The sequence below is a fragment of the Epargyreus clarus genome, unplaced genomic scaffold (assembly GCF_041222505.1).
Source record: "Epargyreus clarus isolate Ecla_fem2 unplaced genomic scaffold, WU_Ecla_fem_2.2 ptg000031l, whole genome shotgun sequence".
Taxonomy (NCBI): Eukaryota; Metazoa; Arthropoda; class Insecta; order Lepidoptera; family Hesperiidae; genus Epargyreus; species Epargyreus clarus.
In genome coordinates, this window is record NW_027332236.1 from 9,827,804 (window position 1) to 9,848,812 (window position 21,009).

General features: G+C 43.3%; 1 protein-coding gene across 1 annotated transcript in view; it reads left to right on the plus strand.

Annotated features, from left to right (window-relative positions):
• mon2 (Mon2 homolog, regulator of endosome-to-Golgi trafficking) overlaps positions 1-18,723 on the plus strand; it is a 38,296-nt gene extending 19,573 nt beyond the window's left edge. Inside the window, exons 20-40 of the mRNA XM_073089723.1 lie at positions 532-659; positions 979-1,080; positions 1,592-1,702; positions 2,390-2,565; positions 3,058-3,220; positions 3,561-3,699; positions 4,154-4,296; positions 8,154-8,261; positions 8,522-8,656; positions 8,980-9,130; positions 9,923-10,025; positions 10,403-10,547; positions 10,888-11,088; positions 11,818-11,928; positions 12,337-12,440; positions 12,822-12,973; positions 13,667-13,774; positions 14,122-14,221; positions 14,460-14,572; positions 15,161-15,357; positions 15,837-18,723. Coding sequence (XP_072945824.1) covers positions 532-659; positions 979-1,080; positions 1,592-1,702; positions 2,390-2,565; positions 3,058-3,220; positions 3,561-3,699; positions 4,154-4,296; positions 8,154-8,261; positions 8,522-8,656; positions 8,980-9,130; positions 9,923-10,025; positions 10,403-10,547; positions 10,888-11,088; positions 11,818-11,928; positions 12,337-12,440; positions 12,822-12,973; positions 13,667-13,774; positions 14,122-14,221; positions 14,460-14,572; positions 15,161-15,300 — 2,633 coding nt within the window. The 3' untranslated portion in view covers positions 15,301-15,357; positions 15,837-18,723. The remainder of the gene's footprint in view (positions 1-531; positions 660-978; positions 1,081-1,591; positions 1,703-2,389; positions 2,566-3,057; positions 3,221-3,560; positions 3,700-4,153; positions 4,297-8,153; positions 8,262-8,521; positions 8,657-8,979; positions 9,131-9,922; positions 10,026-10,402; positions 10,548-10,887; positions 11,089-11,817; positions 11,929-12,336; positions 12,441-12,821; positions 12,974-13,666; positions 13,775-14,121; positions 14,222-14,459; positions 14,573-15,160; positions 15,358-15,836) is intronic.
• Positions 18,724-21,009: the final 2,286 nt, after the last annotated feature.

The following is a 21,009-nucleotide window of genomic DNA, read 5'->3' on the forward strand; positions in this document are numbered from 1 at the left end:
TTATATTCGTTGCAATCACCGCATTAGCTGTTAAGAATCACTATATACTTTTATTTTGCACTCATTTCACTTTTATTGATACTTTATACAAGAACAGTATGGTTATATTGAAAATACAAGAAATGAAGGGATACAAAATACAGATACAACTGACTTGGCGTATCTGAGATTGGGAATTATTGTATTGTAGATTTTTATAACTTGTTATTAATAATAGGCATTTAATAATAGGAAAACATGAAAATGTTACATCTTACACCAAAAAATACACTTTGATATTATTAATTAAATTAAATTATAATAATATTATGAGACCTAATGACGCGATTCGTGTGTCTACCAGCATGCTAAAATGTAGATTTTATAGATTACCAAAAATAAATATATCAACATATCGACTTAGGTCATGGCATAAGATTTTAAAATACAATTATATCACCTCCTATTTCGATAAATATAATACACATATATTCCATCCTTTCCATTTCAACACAACAAGACAGAGATGTATATATGTATAAACAATTTCAGCGCTATCAGCAATGTTGTCGCGTGTGTTCGAGGCGTCTAAAAATCTTGATGATGTAGCTCTTCACCACCTGATAGATGCGCTGTGCAAACTGTCCAATGAGGCTATGGACTTGGCGTATTCTAATAGGGTAAGTTGGCTCCCCCACCCCCTGCCCTAAAGGCAAGTCTTCAAACAAATTAGAAATCATTTACGTAAGTTTGTGACCTTTTGGAGGAGTTGCATATAGGAAGATAAGGGATTATGCCTCCCCCAAAGATTTAAAATATACTGGAGTCCATCAGTGTCACCAAAATTTCATCGATTTTCGATTTATTTCAGAGACTACATATTTATTCCTTATATGAAGAATAATTTTAATTTTTTCGCTATTAAATTAATTTTAACATAAAAATAAAAAACAATTTTTTTTAGTATAAAATTAAAACTAATTAAGTAATTTTATACAGGAACCTTCATTATTTGCTGTGGCAAAACTTCTGGAAACAGGACTAGCGAACATGCACAGGATAGAAGTCATGTGGAGGCCAATAACGAACCATCTTCTAGAAGTAAGTAACTTAAAACCTATAGAGTTTTAATAAAAACTGTAGGCACCCCATAATAAGCCGTTGGGCATTCAAGGTTGTGGCTCAGGGTCTCGTGCGATGTTGCCACCTCACCGACCTGCGCGCGCATCCCAACGGCCGATGCAACGGCCGTTCGCGCGCCGCCGCCCGCGCTTTTGTATTAGTCTGGTTGAGTCCTCGATGCCGAGCGTTACGTATTTGTGAAATTATAAAAGCAAGTAATAACTTACATATTGTTACAAAACTAAATAACGAAAATAAAAAAGAGTATTGTCTTTATATTAAATCAGTTTTCCTTAAATTTAGATTACATTTAAACCTCATCTATTATTTTTTAAAAGGTTTTGTTTTAAGAAATAAATAACTAATTTATTAATAATAATATAAAAATTCAAAATATCGCGTGTAATTAATTGTAAGGGAATCGATAAAGCAAAAGATAGATTAAGAAGAAACTGTATAACACAGATTATATTTGTATGCTATTTCGCAGGTGTGTCAACATCCACACATACGCATGCGCGAGTGGGGCGTGGAGGCCATCACGTATCTCGTACAAGCGGCGTTCCAGTATCACCACAATAATCCTGCGCAAGTTACTGAGGTAATTATCAAAGATTAAATTGATATTTCGCGAATGGGGTTCTTACGTGGAAATGCCTAGTAAAATTTTGATACAAGAATACAATATGTTTAGATAACTTCAGGACACGTAGGGTTTTGCAAAGAAGAGTCAAATTATTTATTTATTTACAACTATCGATGGCGTTTATTAACTTATTTTTTTTTTATAAAAATGCTTCTCAAAATATGTATTATTTATCTATAATTGCTTATAAATGGGACCACATCAAGCTATTCTTCTTTTGGCTCGTTCCTAACCGAGTGTATTTTTATTGGAACGAAGTTGCGTGCGTCGATGTAACACATAATTATTTTTAGTATTTACTTTCGAATTGCCGTTTTCTTAAAGATACTCGAATCCATCCGAAGTCTATTTTGACAAGCGTTGCTCATAGTTGCTGACGACCAACTACGGTCGTTGACGATGACCTGTGGCGACAGTCAATGACTGTCGCTGGCTGGTTGCCGATTTTTGTTGATTGTCATTAACGACCTTCGCCTTCGATAACAGTATCGATTATCGTCGTGACATTAGCGACTGCCGACTGTTGCCGACTTTTATCCATTTTTATGCTTGTAGTTGACGACCGTCGCTGGCATTGATTATGATCACCTGACGTCAGCGACGGTCGGCAACGGTCATCGACCTTAACCGCTCGGTGTCCAGGCCCGCGAGCGCCTGATCCTGGAGCCGCTGGCGGAGCTGTGCGCGGTGCGGCACTGCGACGTGCGCGCGCGGCAGCTGGAGTGCGCCGCGCGGCTGCTGCACTCGCGCGGCGAGCAGCTCGGCGCCGCCTGGCCGCTCATGATGGAGATCATCTCCGCCATCTCCTCGCACCACAGGTAACGTCACCCTGGGGGTGCTGGGGCATCGTCAGAGATCATCTCCGCCATCTCCTCGCACCACAGGTAGCGTCATCCTGGCGGTGCTGGGGCATTGTCAGAGCTGTCCACTGCGACGTGCGCGCAGCTGGCTGCGTAGCGCCACTGTCCCCCTCGCCTTCGTCGGCGTCACCCGTATCGTATTCCTCGTCATCCTTACCTTAGTCGTTCTTATCCACATTATTGTCAATATTACTTTCAGCTTTTATGTTCTGACCGGCATCGTTATTGTTAATATTTTCATGATTATCAAGGCCAATCTCATCGTTATCATCATCACCTTAATCTTAATCAATGTCACCTCAACTGTCAGTGTTTGACACTCAAAGTCAATTATTACTTAATCGCTATTACCATAATCACCCGAACCTTCATTCTTAATATAGCCTCCTGTAACATTATCATCACCCCCCCCATCTTTGTCGTTAAATTTAAACATATAACATTTTCCAGTGAACAGTTAGTCCGTTCAGCGTTCCAATGCGCTCAACTAGTGGCCGGTGACTTGTTGGGGTGCGCTGGGCCACGCTGCCTGCGCAGGGTACTGGCGGCGGCCGCGGCGTTCGCCAGGCAAACCAAGGAGCTCAATATTAGTCTCACTGCTGTTGGTCTTATGGTAAGAATCTTGTTGCTTTTCTGGTAAAATAATATTTCAATAAATTTTATAGCATCTTTAATCGCAGTTGTATATTTAAAAGTTTTACTAAAGTGTTACTGAAATAGTCGCAAAAATAAATATAGAAAAATTACAACTACAATAAGCTTAAATTAAATCTAAAACCATACATTATTTCCAAAAATGTGCAACGTAACTGCCAGTAATACCACATATTATGTACACAAAAATACGTAAACTTTACGCTACTTTAGGACTAAGATCTTTACGAAATCACTTATTACGTCAAAGTCACATTGAATTTTGAAGTAAATTGTATTTGATGTTTCGTCTTGTCCAGTGGAACATATCGGACTACCTGTACCACAACCGGGACAAGCTGAGCGCTGCGCTCGCTAACGAGGTGAACGTGGGCCCGGAGACCGGCGCCGACCTGCCGCCGCTCGATCGACTCTGGATTAGCTTGTATTTGAGACTCAGTGAGTATAATTTATTTCTTATTCCGATTTTCTCTGGAAGACATTTTTGATTTACGAAAATTTTCTCTTTCAATTTCGTCTTTCGTTGTTTGTTTTGCTTGTTTTATGAATACAAGTTTTTAGTTTATGGATACAATAAGCAACCAAATGAATGAATGAATGACCAACCGGTCGATTATTGTACGGTAAATACAGGGACGGCTCTAGGGCGGGGCGAGCGGTGCAACCGTTCGAGCGCCGACATCACATGGGACGCCCAAATCTTAAGCTATTCGGCTGCATCATACATATTCTGCGTCGTAACTATAGAGTGTGATCTTAAATAAAACGTCGTGAGGACCTCAGGAGTGCCACCATGACATGTAAAAACATTTCATGCGACATGTCGCACCAACAACATTTTTGGCTAGAGCCGCCACTGGATAAAAAATCTAACCGCTTCCTGCCGTTCCAGGTGAGCTGTGCACGGAGCCGCGTGCGCCAGTCCGCCGCGCCGCCAGCCAGACGCTGTTCAGCTGCATCGGCGCGCACGGCACCCTGCTGGCCCCGCCCGCCTGGCGCAGCCTGCTCGCCATCCTGTTCCCCATGCTGGACCAGGTACCGCCCGCCTGGCGCAGCCTGCTCGCCATCCTGTTCCCCATGCTGGACCAGGTACCGCCCGCCTGGCGCAGCCTGCTCGCCATCCTGTTCCCCATGCTGGACCAGGTACCGCCCGGCGCAGCCTGCTCGCCATCCTGTTCCCCATGCTGGACCAGGTACCGCCCGGCGCAGCCTGCTCGCCATCCTGTTCCCCATGCTGGACCAGGTACCGCCCGCCTGGCGCAGCCTGCTCGCCATCCTGTTCCCCATGCTGGACCAGGTACCGCCCGCCTGGCGCAGCCTGCTCGCCATCCTGTTCCCCATGCTGGACCAGGTACCGCCCGGCGCAGCCTGCTCGCCATCCTGTTCCCCATGCTGGACCAGGTACCGCCCGGCGCAGCCTGCTCGCCATCCTGTTCCCCATGCTGGACCAGGTACCGCCCGCCTGGCGCAGCCTGCTCGCCATCCTGTTCCCCATGCTGGACCAGGTACCGCCCGGCGCAGCCTGCTCGCCATCCTGTTCCCCATGCTGGACCAGGTACCGCCCGCCCGCCTGGCGCAGCCTGCTCGCCATCCTGTTCCCCATGCTGGACCAGGTACCGCCCGGCGCAGCCTGCTCGCCATCCTGTTCCCCATGCTGGACCAGGTACCGCCCGGCGCAGCCTGCTCGCCATCCTGTTCCCCATGCTGGCCCCGCCCGCCTGGCGCAGCCTGCTCGCCATCCTGTTCCCCATGCTGGACCAGGTACCGCCCGCCTGGCGCAGCCTGCTCGCCATCCTGTTCCCCATGCTGGACCAGGTACCGCCCGCCTGGCGCAGCCTGCTCGCCATCCTGTTCCCCATGCTGGACCAGGTACCGCCCGCCTGGCGCAGCCTGCTCGCCATCCTGTTCCCCATGCTGGACCAGGTACCGCCCGGCGCAGCCTGCTCGCCATCCTGTTCCCCATGCTGGACCAGGTACCGCCCGGCGCAGCCTGCTCGCCATCCTGTTCCCCATGCTGGACCAGGTACCGCCCGGCGCAGCCTGCTCGCCATCCTGTTCCCCATGCTGGACCAGGTACCGCCCGGCGCAGCCTGCTCGCCATCCTGTTCCCCATGCTGGACCAGGTACCGCCCGCCCGCCTGGCGCAGCCTGCTCGCCATCCTGTTCCCCATGCTGGACCAGGTACCGCCCGGCGCAGCCTGCTCGCCATCCTGTTCCCCATGCTGGACCAGGTACCGCCAGGCGCAGCCTGCTCGCCATCCTGTTCCCCATGCTGGACCAGGTACCGCCCGCCTGGCGCCGCCTGCTCGCCATCCTGTTCCCCATGCTGGACCAGGTACCGCCAGGCGCAGCCTGCTCGCCATCCTGTTCCCCATGCTGGACCAGGTACCGCCCGGCGCAGCCTGCTCGCCATCCTGTTCCCCATGCTGGACCAGGTACCGCCAGGCGCAGCCTGCTCGCCATCCTGTTCCCCATGCTGGACCAGGTACCGCCCGCCTGGCGCAGCCTGCTCGCCATCCTGTTCCCCATGCTGGACCAGGTACCGCCAGGCGCAGCCTGCTCGCCATCCTGTTCCCCATGCTGGACCAGGTACCGCCCGCCTGGCGCAGCCTGCTCGCCATCCTGTTCCCCATGCTGGACCAGGTACCGCCAGGCGCAGCCTGCTCGCCATCCTGTTCCCCATGCTGGACCAGGTACCGCCCGCCTGGCGCAGCCTGCTCGCCATCCTGTTCCCCATGCTGGACCAGGTACCGCCCGGCGCAGCCTGCTCGCCATCCTGTTCCCCATGCTGGACCAGGTACCGCCCGGCGCAGCCTGCTCGCCATCCTGTTCCCCATGCTGGACCAGGTACCGCCCGGCGCAGCCTGCTCGCCATCCTGTTCCCCATGCTGGACCAGGTACCGCCCGGCGCAGCCTGCTCGCCATCCTGTTCCCCATGCTGGACCAGGTACCGCCAGGCGCAGCCTGCTCGCCATCCTGTTCCCCATGCTGGACCAGGTACCGCCCGGCGCAGCCTGCTCGCCATCCTGTTCCCCATGCTGGACCAGGTACCGCCAGGCGCAGCCTGCTCGCCATCCTGTTCCCCATGCTGGACCAGGTACCGCCCGCCTGGCGCAGCCTGCTCGCCATCCTGTTCCCCATGCTGGACCAGGTACCGCCCGGCGCAGCCTGCTCGCCATCCTGTTCCCCATGCTGGACCAGGTACCGCCAGGCGCAGCCTGCTCGCCATCCTGTTCCCCATGCTGGACCAGGTACCGCCCGGCGCAGCCTGCTCGCCATCCTGTTCCCCATGCAGGACCAGGTACCGCCAGGCGCAGCCTGCTCGCCATCCTGTTCCCCATGCTGGACCAGGTACCGCCCGCCTGGCGCAGCCTGCTCGCCATCCTGTTCCCCATGCTGGACCAGGTACCGCCAGGCGCAGCCTGCTCGCCATCCTGTTCCCCATGCTGGACCAGGTACCGCCAGGCGCAGCCTGCTCGCCATCCTGTTCCCCATGCTGGACCAGGTACCGCCCGCCTGGCGCAGCCTGCTCGCCATCCTGTTCCCCATGCTGGACCAGGTACCGCCAGGCGCAGCCTGCTCGCCATCCTGTTCCCCATGCTGGACCAGGTACCGCCAGGCGCAGCCTGCTCGCCATCCTGTTCCCCATGCTGGACCAGGTACCGCCCGCCTGGCGCAGCCTGCTCGCCATCCTGTTCCCCATGCTGGACCAGGTACCGCCCGCCTGGCGCAGCCTGCTCGCCATCCTGTTCCCCATGCTGGACCAGGTACCGCCCGCCTGGCGCAGCCTGCTCGCCATCCTGTTCCCCATGCTGGACCAGGTACCGCCCGCCTGGCGCAGCCTGCTCGCCATCCTGTTCCCCATGCTGGACCAGGTACCGCCAGGCGCAGCCTGCTCGCCATCCTGTTCCCCATGCTGGACCAGGTACCGCCCGCCTGGCGCAGCCTGCTCGCCATCCTGTTCCCCATGCTGGACCAGGTACCGCCAGGCGCAGCCTGCTCGCCATCCTGTTCCCCATGCTGGACCAGGTACCGCCAGGCGCAGCCTGCTCGCCATCCTGTTCCCCATGCTGGACCAGGTACCGCCCGCCTGGCGCAGCCTGCTCGCCATCCTGTTCCCCATGCTGGACCAGGTACCGCCAGGCGCAGCCTGCTCGCCATCCTGTTCCCCATGCTGGACCAGGTACCGCCCGCCTGGCGCAGCCTGCTCGCCATCCTGTTCCCCATGCTGGACCAGGTACCGCCCGCCTGGCGCAGCCTGCTCGCCATCCTGTTCCCCATGCTGGACCAGGTACCGCCCGCCTGGCGCAGCCTGCTCGCCATCCTGTTCCCCATGCTGGACCAGGTACCGCCAGGCGCAGCCTGCTCGCCATCCTGTTCCCCATGCTGGACCAGGTACCGCCCGCCTGGCGCAGCCTGCTCGCCATCCTGTTCCCCATGCTGGACCAGGTACCGCCCGCCTGGCGCAGCCTGCTCGCCATCCTGTTCCCCATGCTGGACCAGGTACCGCCAGGCGCAGCCTGCTCGCCATCCTGTTCCCCATGCTGGACCAGGTACCGCCCGCTCGGCGCAGCCTGCTCGCCATCCTGTTCCCCATGCTGGACCAGGTACCGCCAGCCGCTTTCCAGGTACATCGGCGCGCACGGCTTCTGACGGTCATGCGATAGTATCGGGGTCTTTTCGCGATCATATCGCTACAAAATGTCACCATGGTTGCCGTTTGTACTTCTCAAAGGGCATTAAAAAAAATTCACACTTCAGGAATCACAGTTAAAAAGTCTTTGCATGCTACGTAAGAGCATTCTCCGGTTTTAATCAATAATTCTAATCAATCTCCGTTTCTGACAAATACTTCTTGCATACATTTCTGATTAATTAATTTTTGATAACAGGTTCAAAATCAATCAAATATCGCCAGTTCAGAAAAGGTGGACACCGGCGAACACATCCTGATACATCACACGAGAAACACGGCGCAGAAGCAATGGGCGGAAACGCAGGTGAATAATTCACAGAAAATATTCTTGAAAAAAATATGCCAGTAAACTCAAAAGGACTGATTATTCCTGCAGTAATAAAAAGTAATCGTATCGTAAACATAATCCCAATAAACATAAGAAACTTAGCCATAAATTGTGTTTAATTTAAAACATCAAGAAGATTGCTTTCAGAAAAATCATGCTTTTATAGAAAAAATCTACATAAAAACAGAAAAAGATCAACATTTTTCAAACTATATCCAGCTTAACCTTGTTTCCAGGTGTTGACGTTATCGGGCGTATCTCGGGTATTCCACTCCCGATTCCAATTGTTAACGACCGTCGGGGACTTCAATCGGTCCTGGACGGCCCTTTTAGACTACATCACTGATTTTGCACTGCGCAGGAGCCATGAGGTAAGTTTGAATAAAGTTGAATAGACATTTATTACTCCAGGATAAAAATGAATGTAGTTATTTTTTTAGTTACAATTTGTGTGCAAATCCAAAATCGTTCATAACATTAAGTATAAGTAATATTCGAAACACAAAATATTCAAATTTAAAGTGACCGATACCCAGACGACACGCTGTTTAAAGTGATTTGATAAGCTCGAAATCTTGTATTGATTTTCTAAAAATTGTTCTTATTATATAAGGTGATTACATTTTAAAATTCGTCGCATATAAAAATTTCGGCGATAGTATTAAAATTACTATAATATAACTTTGTCCACCAGGTGTCAGTGGCGGCGCTGAAGTCGTTCCAGGAGGTGGTGTCGGCGGCGGGGCGCGCGGAGCTGGACGGCGGCGTGCTGCAGAAGCGCATCTGGGCCGCCGCCTGGGCCGCCTGGACCAACATCGCCTCCGCGGTTGGTGAAGAGGCACCAGGTCAGTGGCTAATGGTGCAGCTGTAGGTGGTTATAGTCGGCGCCAAACTTCTAGGCCGCTCTGAATATAGAAACGAGTCGCGTCGCAACAGCAAGTTGTAGGTATCAGCGGGACCCCTCCGCTGCCCGCTCTCGCCCGGGAGTACATAGCTGCGGTAGTGTGCTCTTACTGTTGCTACGGAGTATGTGCTTGTAATAGTGGTCGACATCATTGGCTCTTTGACTACACCTGCGCGCAACAACTTCAGAGCGAACACTTTGGCGTGGATTATAACACATTACTGTCTTACTTCTAGGGTTGGATCTCCTCTCAGAGTGGGAGGGCTTGGGACATAATCCATCACGCTTGCTGAGTGCGGATTGGTAAACTTTATACACTTAAAAGGTAGAACTGTATGTGGTTCGACACCGGCGGCACCACCGCCACACCTATGGCTGCCTAATAAAACAGTGTTAAGCACTGCTGTGTTCTGGCATGAAGGGTGTAGTAAGGGAGACGTACCTTTCCGACGCGTAGCAGCTTAGTCCTCTGGGTAGCGGTGCAACTGTGACCGGCCTCACATGAGGATCCGGTCTTGTCTGGTGTTGATTGCAGATGTCCATGATAGTGATAAATTATTTCTAACATATAACTGAAAAATTAGTGGGGCGAAGAAATATTCTGAGATTTGCACCTCTCGGCACATCGATTGAGAAACCGTCTTTCAACCACTACTCCAAATCGTTAATACAATGATTGATTGTAGATGTTTCTTGTTACTATAACATCATAAAAGTATATTGTTGTCGCCAGCGTCGGAGGACGGTAAACCTGTGGAGGTGTACTCGCCGTCGCTGAACTTCCTCACGACGCTCGTGCAAATATTCCCGCTCATATTCCAAAACATACGGCCCACGTAAGTATGGACTTTTTATTTTATTTAGATATTTAAAAAGGTGTATTAACATTTGTGACTTTTTAATAATAGTAATAAACATTTCAATCTCACATTGTCTAGTGAGAACTGTATGTGTGCGTCCATGACTAAGCTTACCAACGATTCTGGAGAAAACAAAAAACCATTTTTTGTCTAATATTTTTATTCACACAAATGTTTTTGAGCGTATAAATTTTATTTTTTTATTCTTTAATACGCCTAATGAATTTGACCTATTGTAACATATTAGATTACGTTAGATTCGTCTAAAATGTGGGAGTGACGTAACATGCATTTTGAGCAGTCAGGTTATTATTATTTTTTTTTATAATTATTCGTTCTTTAAATAATTTCAGTTTCACGCCAGCGGACGTACAAAAGCTTGGCGAATGTTTGTCGAACATTTGCAGCGTGGAGCCGTCCGCGTCCGCCCTGGACTCGCTCGGAGCGGGCGCGCCCGTTAGTCTGCACGCCTTGCACTGTTTGGATACTGTACACAAGGTACGTTTATTGGTGTTTGGCGAGTGTTTGGCGATTGTATTTGATATTTATGACAGGATAAAATATTTGTTATGCGACAATTATATGTTCGCAATCTACCGAATCAGTTACCGAACAATGCGTAGTATGTATAAGTCGTAAAATACAAATGAATAATCCTTTGATTTGCGCTAAAAACTGACATGAAGTGGAAAAAATGTCGTAATGTAGCAACACACGAGTATGTTATTCACATTTCGTATTCGTGTTCATTTGCCTATACCGTCAGTATATAGTAATGTTGCATAGCATGATCTGTTACGATGAAATGCTTACGACCTTTTTCATATATCGTCATCAGGAGGCGCTGGTACGTCACGCTTTGCTTGCGAGCACGTTCGGCGCGCTGTTGCGCTTGGCGGGCGCGTGCGGGGGCGGTGCCGGCGCCGGGGGCGTGGCCAGCAGCGGGGGCGGGGCCATGGCGCGCTGCCTGGGCGCGGCCGCCGCGTTGTACCGCGCCGCGCCCGCCGCCAGCGCTGCACAGCTGCCCGAGTTGCTGCAGGTACGCTCGCTTACACATCACGTCTATGATATTTTCTATAGACACAAGCAGTGTTTGACACTGCTGTTATAAAACAGAATGTTTTTTATATCTTAAATATTAAATTATCGTGTCACAATGTTAGTTACCGTACTCCTTCGAAACGGCTTCACCGATTTTCACCAACATTCATATAAATATTCAGTAGGTCTGAAAATCGGCTACTATCTATTTTTCATACCCCTAAGTGATAAGGGTTGTTCACCCTTAACATTTTGTTATTTATATTGCAACACAACGTTTGCCAGGTCAGCTAGTCTTTTTTATAAAATAGTATTAGCAGACAAGCATTCAGTCCTGATGGTAAGTTGCTACTGGCGCGTATAGACATCTGTAGTCAACCCCAGATAGGATATTAGATTAAACATTCATACTTGAAGTCGGTCACATATGCGCCGTTTCCATTGAGGACTAAGTTGGAACGCCGCGGAAAAGTATGTCTCCCTTACCACACCCTTCTAACCAGAACACAGCAGCGCCTAACGCCGACTGTTATGAGACAGAAAAACGTGTGGCGGTGGTGCCGCCGAAGTCGAACTACAGGGAGTTCTGCCAAAATTTTGAAAACATGTGACAATTGACCACCAACATTGTATTTATTAAATTATAATTAAATTCAATTTAAATTTAAATCGTATCATCGAAGCACAGAGGGTTCTCCCACCTTTGAATTGTATGATTTCCCTGCAGGCCCTCCACTCCGCCGTGAAGAAGAGCGGCGTGGAGAAGCGGCGGAGGAGCAACGACAGTAGAGACCCGCAGCCCGACGACGCCACGCAGATCTCATCTCTACTGCTACAGGCTAGTGCTAACACTGCACCATTATATCGTGGTTGCGAAATCCCATTTATAATAGATTAGTGTTTGTAAGCTAATAATGTTCTCTTTTGTGACATCATAAATTGGATTTTTTCTAATAAACTATTAAACGTTTGATTTAACACATCTGAGTTGACACGTCTTTAGAATTGTGACTTCATTCTAAATATGACGGTTATCTAAGATTAAGGCTAATTTTAATAAACATACCCCAATGATTTTATATGAATCAATTAAAATAAATTTCAGAAGAATTAAAGACAAATTGACCCTACCAAAAAATTTTTATTGGTACCGTCAGTTTATAGATTAAATTATCAGGTCTTATAAATATAATTGTCTGTATATTGTAATAAATTATTAATGTTTAATATTGAAACGTTTTTACAGGTCCTTGCAACTGGCTTGCCCCTAGCGAGAGAACGGCCCGATGAATATGAAAAGTTTTGGGACATACTTCCGACAGTATTGGAGACGTTCATGTTTGAACCTCCGTAAGTATACAGGGTGAATTTTTGAAATGGGTCTTCAGGGCAAAATTAAAAATCAAGCCAAATTCAATATAAGGATTAGCATAAAATGATGATACGAGTTACCAGGTATAACTATTTCTCTAGCTGGGAATTATTATTTAAATGTTGTCATATTATATTGCAAATTAGTAGATTTTATGACGTTTAAATTATAGAACAAAAGAATATAAAGGGGGATTAGAACAGAAAAGTTGGATAGAATAGAATATTCTTTATTTTCTAAAATAATGTACATTTTTTATAAGTACTTAATATTCTATCACAATAAAATGTTTCTATTATAACAGTAGAGTTGTGTACACTGGCTACAAGCCTAACCCCACGTGACGTGTGTGTTCGCAGCGTGGGTGGCGGCGCGTCGGGCCGTCAGCTGGTGGGCGTGGTCCGCGAGCACGTGCTGCGCGCCGCGCCCCGCGCCCCGCCCCGCGCCGCGCGCCGCCTGCTCGCGCTCGTCCGCGCCGGCGCCGCGCACGCGCACCTGCCGCACCACGACCGTCAGTACACGCACACGCACACACACACACACACACGCACACACACAAACACAAACACACCGCACGCGCACACACATACACACACACACACACACACCCACACCGCACGCCACGCTCACACACCGCGCACCCCTAGCGCACCACGACCGTCAGTACACGCACACACATACACACCGCACGCCACGCTCACTTTATTATTTAATTTTAATTTTAATTGACTCAATTTGTAGGCCACCATGTGGCAAATGTGAGATTCTTATATGTCTGTAATCAACATCAAATTGTAACCACATTGCAACAAATAAAAATATTTCATTTCACACACCGCGCGCCCCACCCCGCGCGCACCACGACCGTCAATACACGCACACATACATTAGTTCACTAGTAATTACTACACTCTAATATTTGACAGGCCTTTTTTTTACATAATATTATAGAAGTAATTAATGAGCAAACAACCGATCTCATGAGAAATGGTTCGATATACACCGTTCATGAACATTTGTTATCTCAGACGCCCGAAATAATATTAATTTCGCTGAAGAACGCATATGTTAACCAACTCTTAATTGAGTTTGATTAAATATATCACATTTCCATGAACAACAATGATCACGTATCAAGTATGTACACGTGTGTGCATCAAATATGTGTTATACTCGTACTAACAGAGAACGTGCATACCAACAGAGAACGAGCAGGAGCTGCGCGAGCGCGAGGAGTTCGCGCGCACGTGCTTCGAGACGCTGCTGCAGTTCTCCATGCTCGACGACGCCGAGTCACTCGCCGACGGTGACGGTAAACACATATATCTGATCGTAGATTAATACTGGTAATATAAGAAGTAGTTTAAGAGACCGATAGGTGAGAAAGTAACAACCATTTTTTTTTCTTCATCGCGTCCAATTTTGGCTACTATGGCCCGTCTGATTAGTTGAATAGAAAACTTTAAATCCCCCATGTTTCACTTCTACTGAAGTTATTAAGTTTTCTATTCTACTAGAGTTCTATCATCGATGTTTTTAACACTCCGTTTCTTAAACTTTTTTTTTTTTTAATGATTCGTGACTAGATCTCATCAATTGTATTGTAGCAAGTATTACAGTATCTTAAAGTAACATGTAACCTTTTGTTTTTTTTTACAGGTGACTCAGATCCATTAGCCATAATGCCTCTTCTAGACAGATTCCAGGAGGTTATCACGAGGTATACGAGGGACGAAGATAATACCGAGCCCTTACCAAGGTATGCACTATTTCTCATTTTATCTTTATTATAATTTATTATAATTAATGTAGAATATTGTGTTGTTATCCTTTAAGTATTGAGATAAGATCTAGTATAACTTATTGAGTGATTTTATAAATAAATTAATTTTTGAATGAATGAAGGAAAGAATGAATGAATTATACTAATTAATATAGTTCAAAGTAGTGATCCCATTAATGAATACTTAATATTTACATTTTTTTTACAATTATAGGCATCAATTGTCAGAAATATCGTTCGTCCTGAAAGCAATAGCAACTCTAACGGAGTCGATGAAGAAAGCACCGCCGGGCAAGGTGGACGGAGTCGCGTGGCAGAAACTAATAGGTAACTAATATTTTTCATATATTTGCCAATTAGAATTCTATTTGTATGTAATATTGGTCCACATTGCGAACTTTGGTTCATTATATATTTGAGTATTGTTATCGTAATCGTTATGTTAATCAAGCCCCTAAAGAGTCAAAATAATCAAATCGTACTTTAGGACACAAATTACCGAAAATGTGACAATCTTTATTTTTTACACTGGTCGCGCTTAAAACTTCAAATGTATCATCTCTACGGACAAAGGAGAGGGGAGGAGAGGGCGGTCTGCTCCGGGCCTCGGATCTTGGGGGCCCCCCAAACACAAATGCTAAGTTAAAAAAGGTCCCCAGAATCATATGTATTTGTTGGCGAATAACTTAACTTTTTACACTGGGGGCCTCCATTCAACTTTCCGCTCCGGGCCTCCGACGACCTTAGTCCGCCACTGGCTATCATACTTCTATTTATTATTGAATGCGACCCCTCTGGAGTTAATGACTTCACCTTCGAAAAACATTATAATGTTAAGGTCTACTAGTCTTTTAATATTTCCAATTATAGATCTACCCGCCGTATATAGTAACCCTTTACTATTTTCAATTACAGACATCTACCCGTCTCTGGTCCGTCTAGCGGCGAGCGGGCGGGCGTGCGCGGCGCGGGGGGCGGTCCGCGGGGCGTTGCTGCAGTTCGCGGCGCTGCTGGCGGCCCCGCCCCCCGCGGCCACGCCCCCCGCGCCGCTCTAGCGCCGCGTGCTCTACACGATACACATATAGAGCACGCGCCTCTAGCGGCCGACACGAGTAAGTTGCCATACTTTAAGTATTATGTGAAATATAGTATTACATAGACATGCTCATGATTAAGAAACTATCAACATTCATTACATTCAATATTTATATGAATTTTAGTCTTACAATCGAAGCGAACAAATCGAATTGGTTTCGAATCTTTATCTCTTAATACCTATGAGAAATATTAAGACAAAATAAAAAAAAATACAGATCCTAATCTATATTCAAGTATATAAAAATATTTTGTATTGGATGATGCAAGGCCCCAGAAATGGTTAATAATATAATTTTCTATGAAATCAAAATATTTGTAAAATTCAAAGTTTGTGCATCCTAATTTCTAACATTTCTAAAAGAATGAATATAACTAACTTAATGAATTAGTGAACGTTTACATTTCAGTCCTTACAGTCATTCCCAAACCCAGGCTCATGCCCAGCAGTGGGACATATAAAAGCTCACAATACTAATCATCCCTTATATTTCAGTGTATTGAAGACACAGCGGCCGCCTGAACAGTGTCCACGTAGGAATAAACCACCTCATTAAGTTATAGATAGTGTCATTCCCAACTTGTACCATGATGTACATGCAGAATTCACCGTTATGTAATCCGTATATAAGTGTTATATTTGCATGTATGTTGCTCTGAAGGTGCCCATCCAAGAAGTACTTATCTAATGGTGGGTTGAAATATGTAACTTTAATGTTAGCAAAATCCTAACTGGCCGTCAAATTCGTTAAGCAATTCATGGGTTGTACCAATATGGTTAAGTTTAACATGACGTCATAGATAGAAAAAGATGATAATCTTTTTAGATTCTAACTATCTAAAAAGATCTAAAAAGATTATCATCTTTTCTATCTATGACGTCACGGTCACGATCGGCTATCTTCGGAATCTTAGAATTATCAGATATCTACTATGAGTTTTTATAACAAATTTTGTTATGAATGCCACAATTATTTTATTGCTGAAATAGTGGTATTTACAACTCTATATATTATACTACTCTTTAGTGAAGTTGTATAAAGATGACGAATTGCGACAAAATATAACCAAAAGCTGAGTGAAAGAGACAACGCTCTACAAATCCGAAATCAACCGATAGTTTTTTTCTAAAAGCGATTTACTATAGATTGTACCGTACTGCGATATACATGCAATTAAAATTATCATTATTAACTAATATTTTAATTGTCTAAGTGCCAAAGCACGCCAATTTCACCTTTATTTTTAAGGTAGATCGAGTGAATTCCGCGTGTATTGTTCTACGTACAAGTTGCTAGCTAGGATATTGTTTCACGTTGTCTGTATATATGTATGTACTACGGTTAGTAGGTAATGCACTATGCTAATTATGTAATAAGTACAGATTTTGTACCAAAATGTTAGTTTTATTGTCTTAGACCGTGATATGATCAATTGCAATTGTAAGCGAACAACTGATTTACATATGAGACGGCCGTCTTAGTGGCATGCCGGACATCTGTAATCAACCCCAGATTAGATTAAATTCCTACCTGAGATCGGCTTGATACGCGGCTACTCCTGAAGACTAAGCTGGAATGTCTCGGAAGAGTATGTGTCCTTTACCCTTTAAACCAGAACACAGCAGCGCTTAAGGCTGTTGTTATTAGGCAGAAATAGGTGTTGCATGACCTTAGAGGTCCGTCTAAAACAAATCAAAAAGTATTCGACAATTTCAATTGATAGTCTTATACTCGCTTCAGATTTCTCTTAAGCTATTTTATTCGTTTTAGGCGCTATTCACATCTGCAGATATTGAACGTATCGGGATTGCGCGGTTACCAGATACTTGACCGAGAAATGTCCGTAGATGTGAATCATTCCTTAAGCTTAAAATATATAAATAAATAAATTTATTTACATATAGATGTCACAGTTTTTGTGAAATATTATAAATTTTATTATCATGATTAAGTTTAGATTGTTATTATTAAGTATATGCAATATTTTTGTGATTATTAAGTATTGAAGGGATTCTTAGATATAGTAAATCTCACAGATACATTATATCTAGTGTTGGTACATTATATAATCATAGAACGGATATGAAATAAAATGTTATTCATAATAGTGTTTGTGTGTATTTTGTGTTACTTTGTGTCTTTTGAGGCAATGTTTGTAAAAATCGTTGCTAAGTATTCTTACAAAAATACGTATTTTATTTTTATTCAGTATTCTATAAAAATCAGTTAAATATATTCAGTTTTAATATATCCAAAAAGTTAAATATATTTTACACTTTTCCCAGCAGTACGTTTTTAACTTTATTCATAAAATTGTAATTTTAATTTTAATTATATTTTATTTTTATTCATTTATAGTCATTGAAATAACATTTCTCTTTTATATCTGCTCTATGGTAATTGTTCTATTTTTGCACATTTATATCATTATTTGCATAGACAATTAAATATAAATAATGAATATAGACAAGTAATAATTAAAATAGTCAAATACCTACATTTACAAACTTGAATATTGCATATACTTATACGTAGCTATATGAATCACTTCCAGTATATAACGTTTGACAAATAAAACTGTAATTAATATAATATAGAACTAGAAATGCTAGAAATTTTGTATTGAAATAAAATTATTGTTTAATGTTGTTAACGCAGAATTTTTGTGGCGCTGGTTATTGTATGATGTTATGGCAATAGCTGAAACGGTGACCATATGGGGTCTGCGACCATGGTTCCACCGGAGGTATCATTCATCATCAACGCATTACTGTCCCACTGGTGAGCACGGATCTCCTCTCAGAATGAGAAGGATTAGGGCATAGTTCACCGCGCTGGCCAAGTGCGTATTGGTAGACTTCTCATAACTTTAAGATTTTTTTTATAAATCTCTCAGGTATGCAGGTTTCCTCACGATGTTTTCCTTCACCGTTTAAGCAAGTGATAATTAATTTCTAATACGCACATATTTAAAATTTGAAAATCAAAGGTGCGTGCCTGGGTATCAACGTCACCTATTTATTTTAGACGTAATATGAAGCGAGTGTTTTTAAGCGTATTTAATGTATGTCTCATTCTTTAGAACGCTCTGCAATCATGGGCGTCAGGATTATTTCCAGGGTGGTATAACAATTTTTCGATGATGGATACGTATTTCCTGTTTGTTCTTGGCGATCTTTTTTCATTGATATATTATACACATTTCACAGATTTGGTCCTGACGAGCTTTATTTTTCGCAAATAAATACACATTTTAGAGTTTTCTTCGCCTATCTACTTTTACGACCAGATGGATGCAAGTGCACTCCCTTGCTCCCCACTACCTGCAGCCCAAACGGCTTGACGAATTTTAAAATATGAGGTGTCGTTGGCTTCGTCTAAATTTTGCTTTTAAAATAATTGCATTTTTGCCCCTTATTTGTTGGGGAGAGACTCCCGTGGTGAGTGGAACTTGTATGGTTGCAGCCCCCACATCAATACGAATGGTAACACTCTCCAATTTTATAGAAGTTTATAAACAAAAGCTTCTATGTTAGTAAGTGCTTATATAGTTACCGTGTTATGATTGCAATAATTATTATAATTAGTTAATTACGTTTTATAATAACCTTCTTGGTTTATTATTTATTTGTATATGTATAGAGTGGATGTTTATTAACTGAGTTTCCAAAGGTTATCTGTTTTTAATTCATTCTGTATATTAAAAGTGCAAGATATTCTGTTGTATAGTATTCATTAAATATATGTTTTGCTTAAAGTAAAGTTTGTCATAATTAAAACAGTAAATCTCCGCTTAACATAAAAGATACAGAGTCCTACAGAGATACTTCTAATTAATTTATTGAAAATATTTGTAGTTTGGATTTAACCTTAAAAAAAACAAAACCTCTTGAGACATTAAATGAAGAAATAAAATAATTATTATATAGCGACACAATTTTCGATATAAGTTAATTACTTGGACAATTTCAATTTTTCGGATAGTATGGTTACTGTATGTACGCAATACTAAGTCTGATCACAGTATTTGCAAAGACTTAATAGACAAATATTGAAAGAATATGAAAAATATAGGCGATCAGAATAATCTCCAAAGATTGTATCCTGACTACGTCACTTTTGAACCCCTTAACAAAGTTTTAGCTACGCTACAGTATGCTTGTAGATCATATTCTAGTTCTGGTTAAGTTGATCGTGTTATTTTACGATTTGTATCGTGGACTTTTACCCCATAATTTAGATTCACCTTTATATAAACACTTACAAATCTTTGCCTCTAGTAAATAAATACATAGTTAAATAAATTTAGTTTTACTAATAAAAAGAGGTCTTTCTAATAGTATTTATGAAGTTGTCACGGTGCCAATTGTAATTTACTTTTGTGAAATTCTGTAGTAAATTTTTTATAGTAATTTAGCTATTCTGTACGGCGTAAGTTGACTGGTTATTGGTAAATTTAATTATAACTACTAAACCAGTATATAGAAAAAAAATGGTATTGTTTGCACAAAGGGATGCACGCTGATTGACCAATAATGTATACCATCACCAATAATGTAAAATTAATTATTTTTCAGTATTAATTATTGGCCAAAGTAGAAATTCAGTTCCTGAAACATTTCGTAATTAATTATGCATTATTTATTTGTTTCGACCAAAGACAATGTCTAAGTATTGTTTGAGTTATTTGTCTAATTATTAAAAGGTAAAAACTTTGTTAAAAAAGTACTTATTATTATTCAATAATTTATTTCTACAAACATTATTGAAGTGATTCTTCTACCAGTGTGACTAGATTTTTTTAGGGAATTTTGTCCTGTAAGATCTCTAAATTGATAATGTAAACTAATATTAAAACAGTTTCAACTTACGTTGTAATTCAGAATAGTACATGTATATCGAAATTAATTTAAATTTATAAAATTTAAATTATTTGGTTTATTGTAAGTAAACATAATTCTTTTTAATTCAAAAGTCTGAAATAAATACAAAACTTCCCTCAAGAAGACACTTTGAACAATTCAATTGTTTTTATTACTATGAATTTGTCATTATAGTCGATACTATCTTGTGCGTGCCATACGATCGTTTATTTTTACTGGTAATTAAAGATGATATGATTATATTGAAGATACACCATAGAGTGGACAAATCTTTAGAATTGCATTCTAGCCGAAAATGTATGCATCACTTTGAACATCATTGTATATGAATCCGACGTATATGAAATTTTGAATTGAGTGACTTCAACCACTGTTTCGATAATTCGGAAACAAGTGGCATATTTTGTCTTCTGGCTAATATTGGTGCCTACTATCTAATTTCAGAAAACTATGATTGAGCAAAAACACATACAATTCACACGTTCACAAGTTTATATGTTGTTCTATAAAAATGTTATTATCCTATTAATCTCATCAAATGATAGATGATTGTCAAAAATAGTTTTTTATACTGTAATGTAATTTATTTATAGGTATTGTAACTTTTATTACTTCCTTTAATTTAAGACTTACTGTAAGGTGTAATGAGATTGCATCGATTATTAATTTTACTAATATTTCAGTATTTTAGTTACATTTAATAATTACATATAAGGGCCATAACTGTCTTAAACGTGAGAACTAAAACCAAATAAGGATATTAATGATTGTATTACCTAGTTAA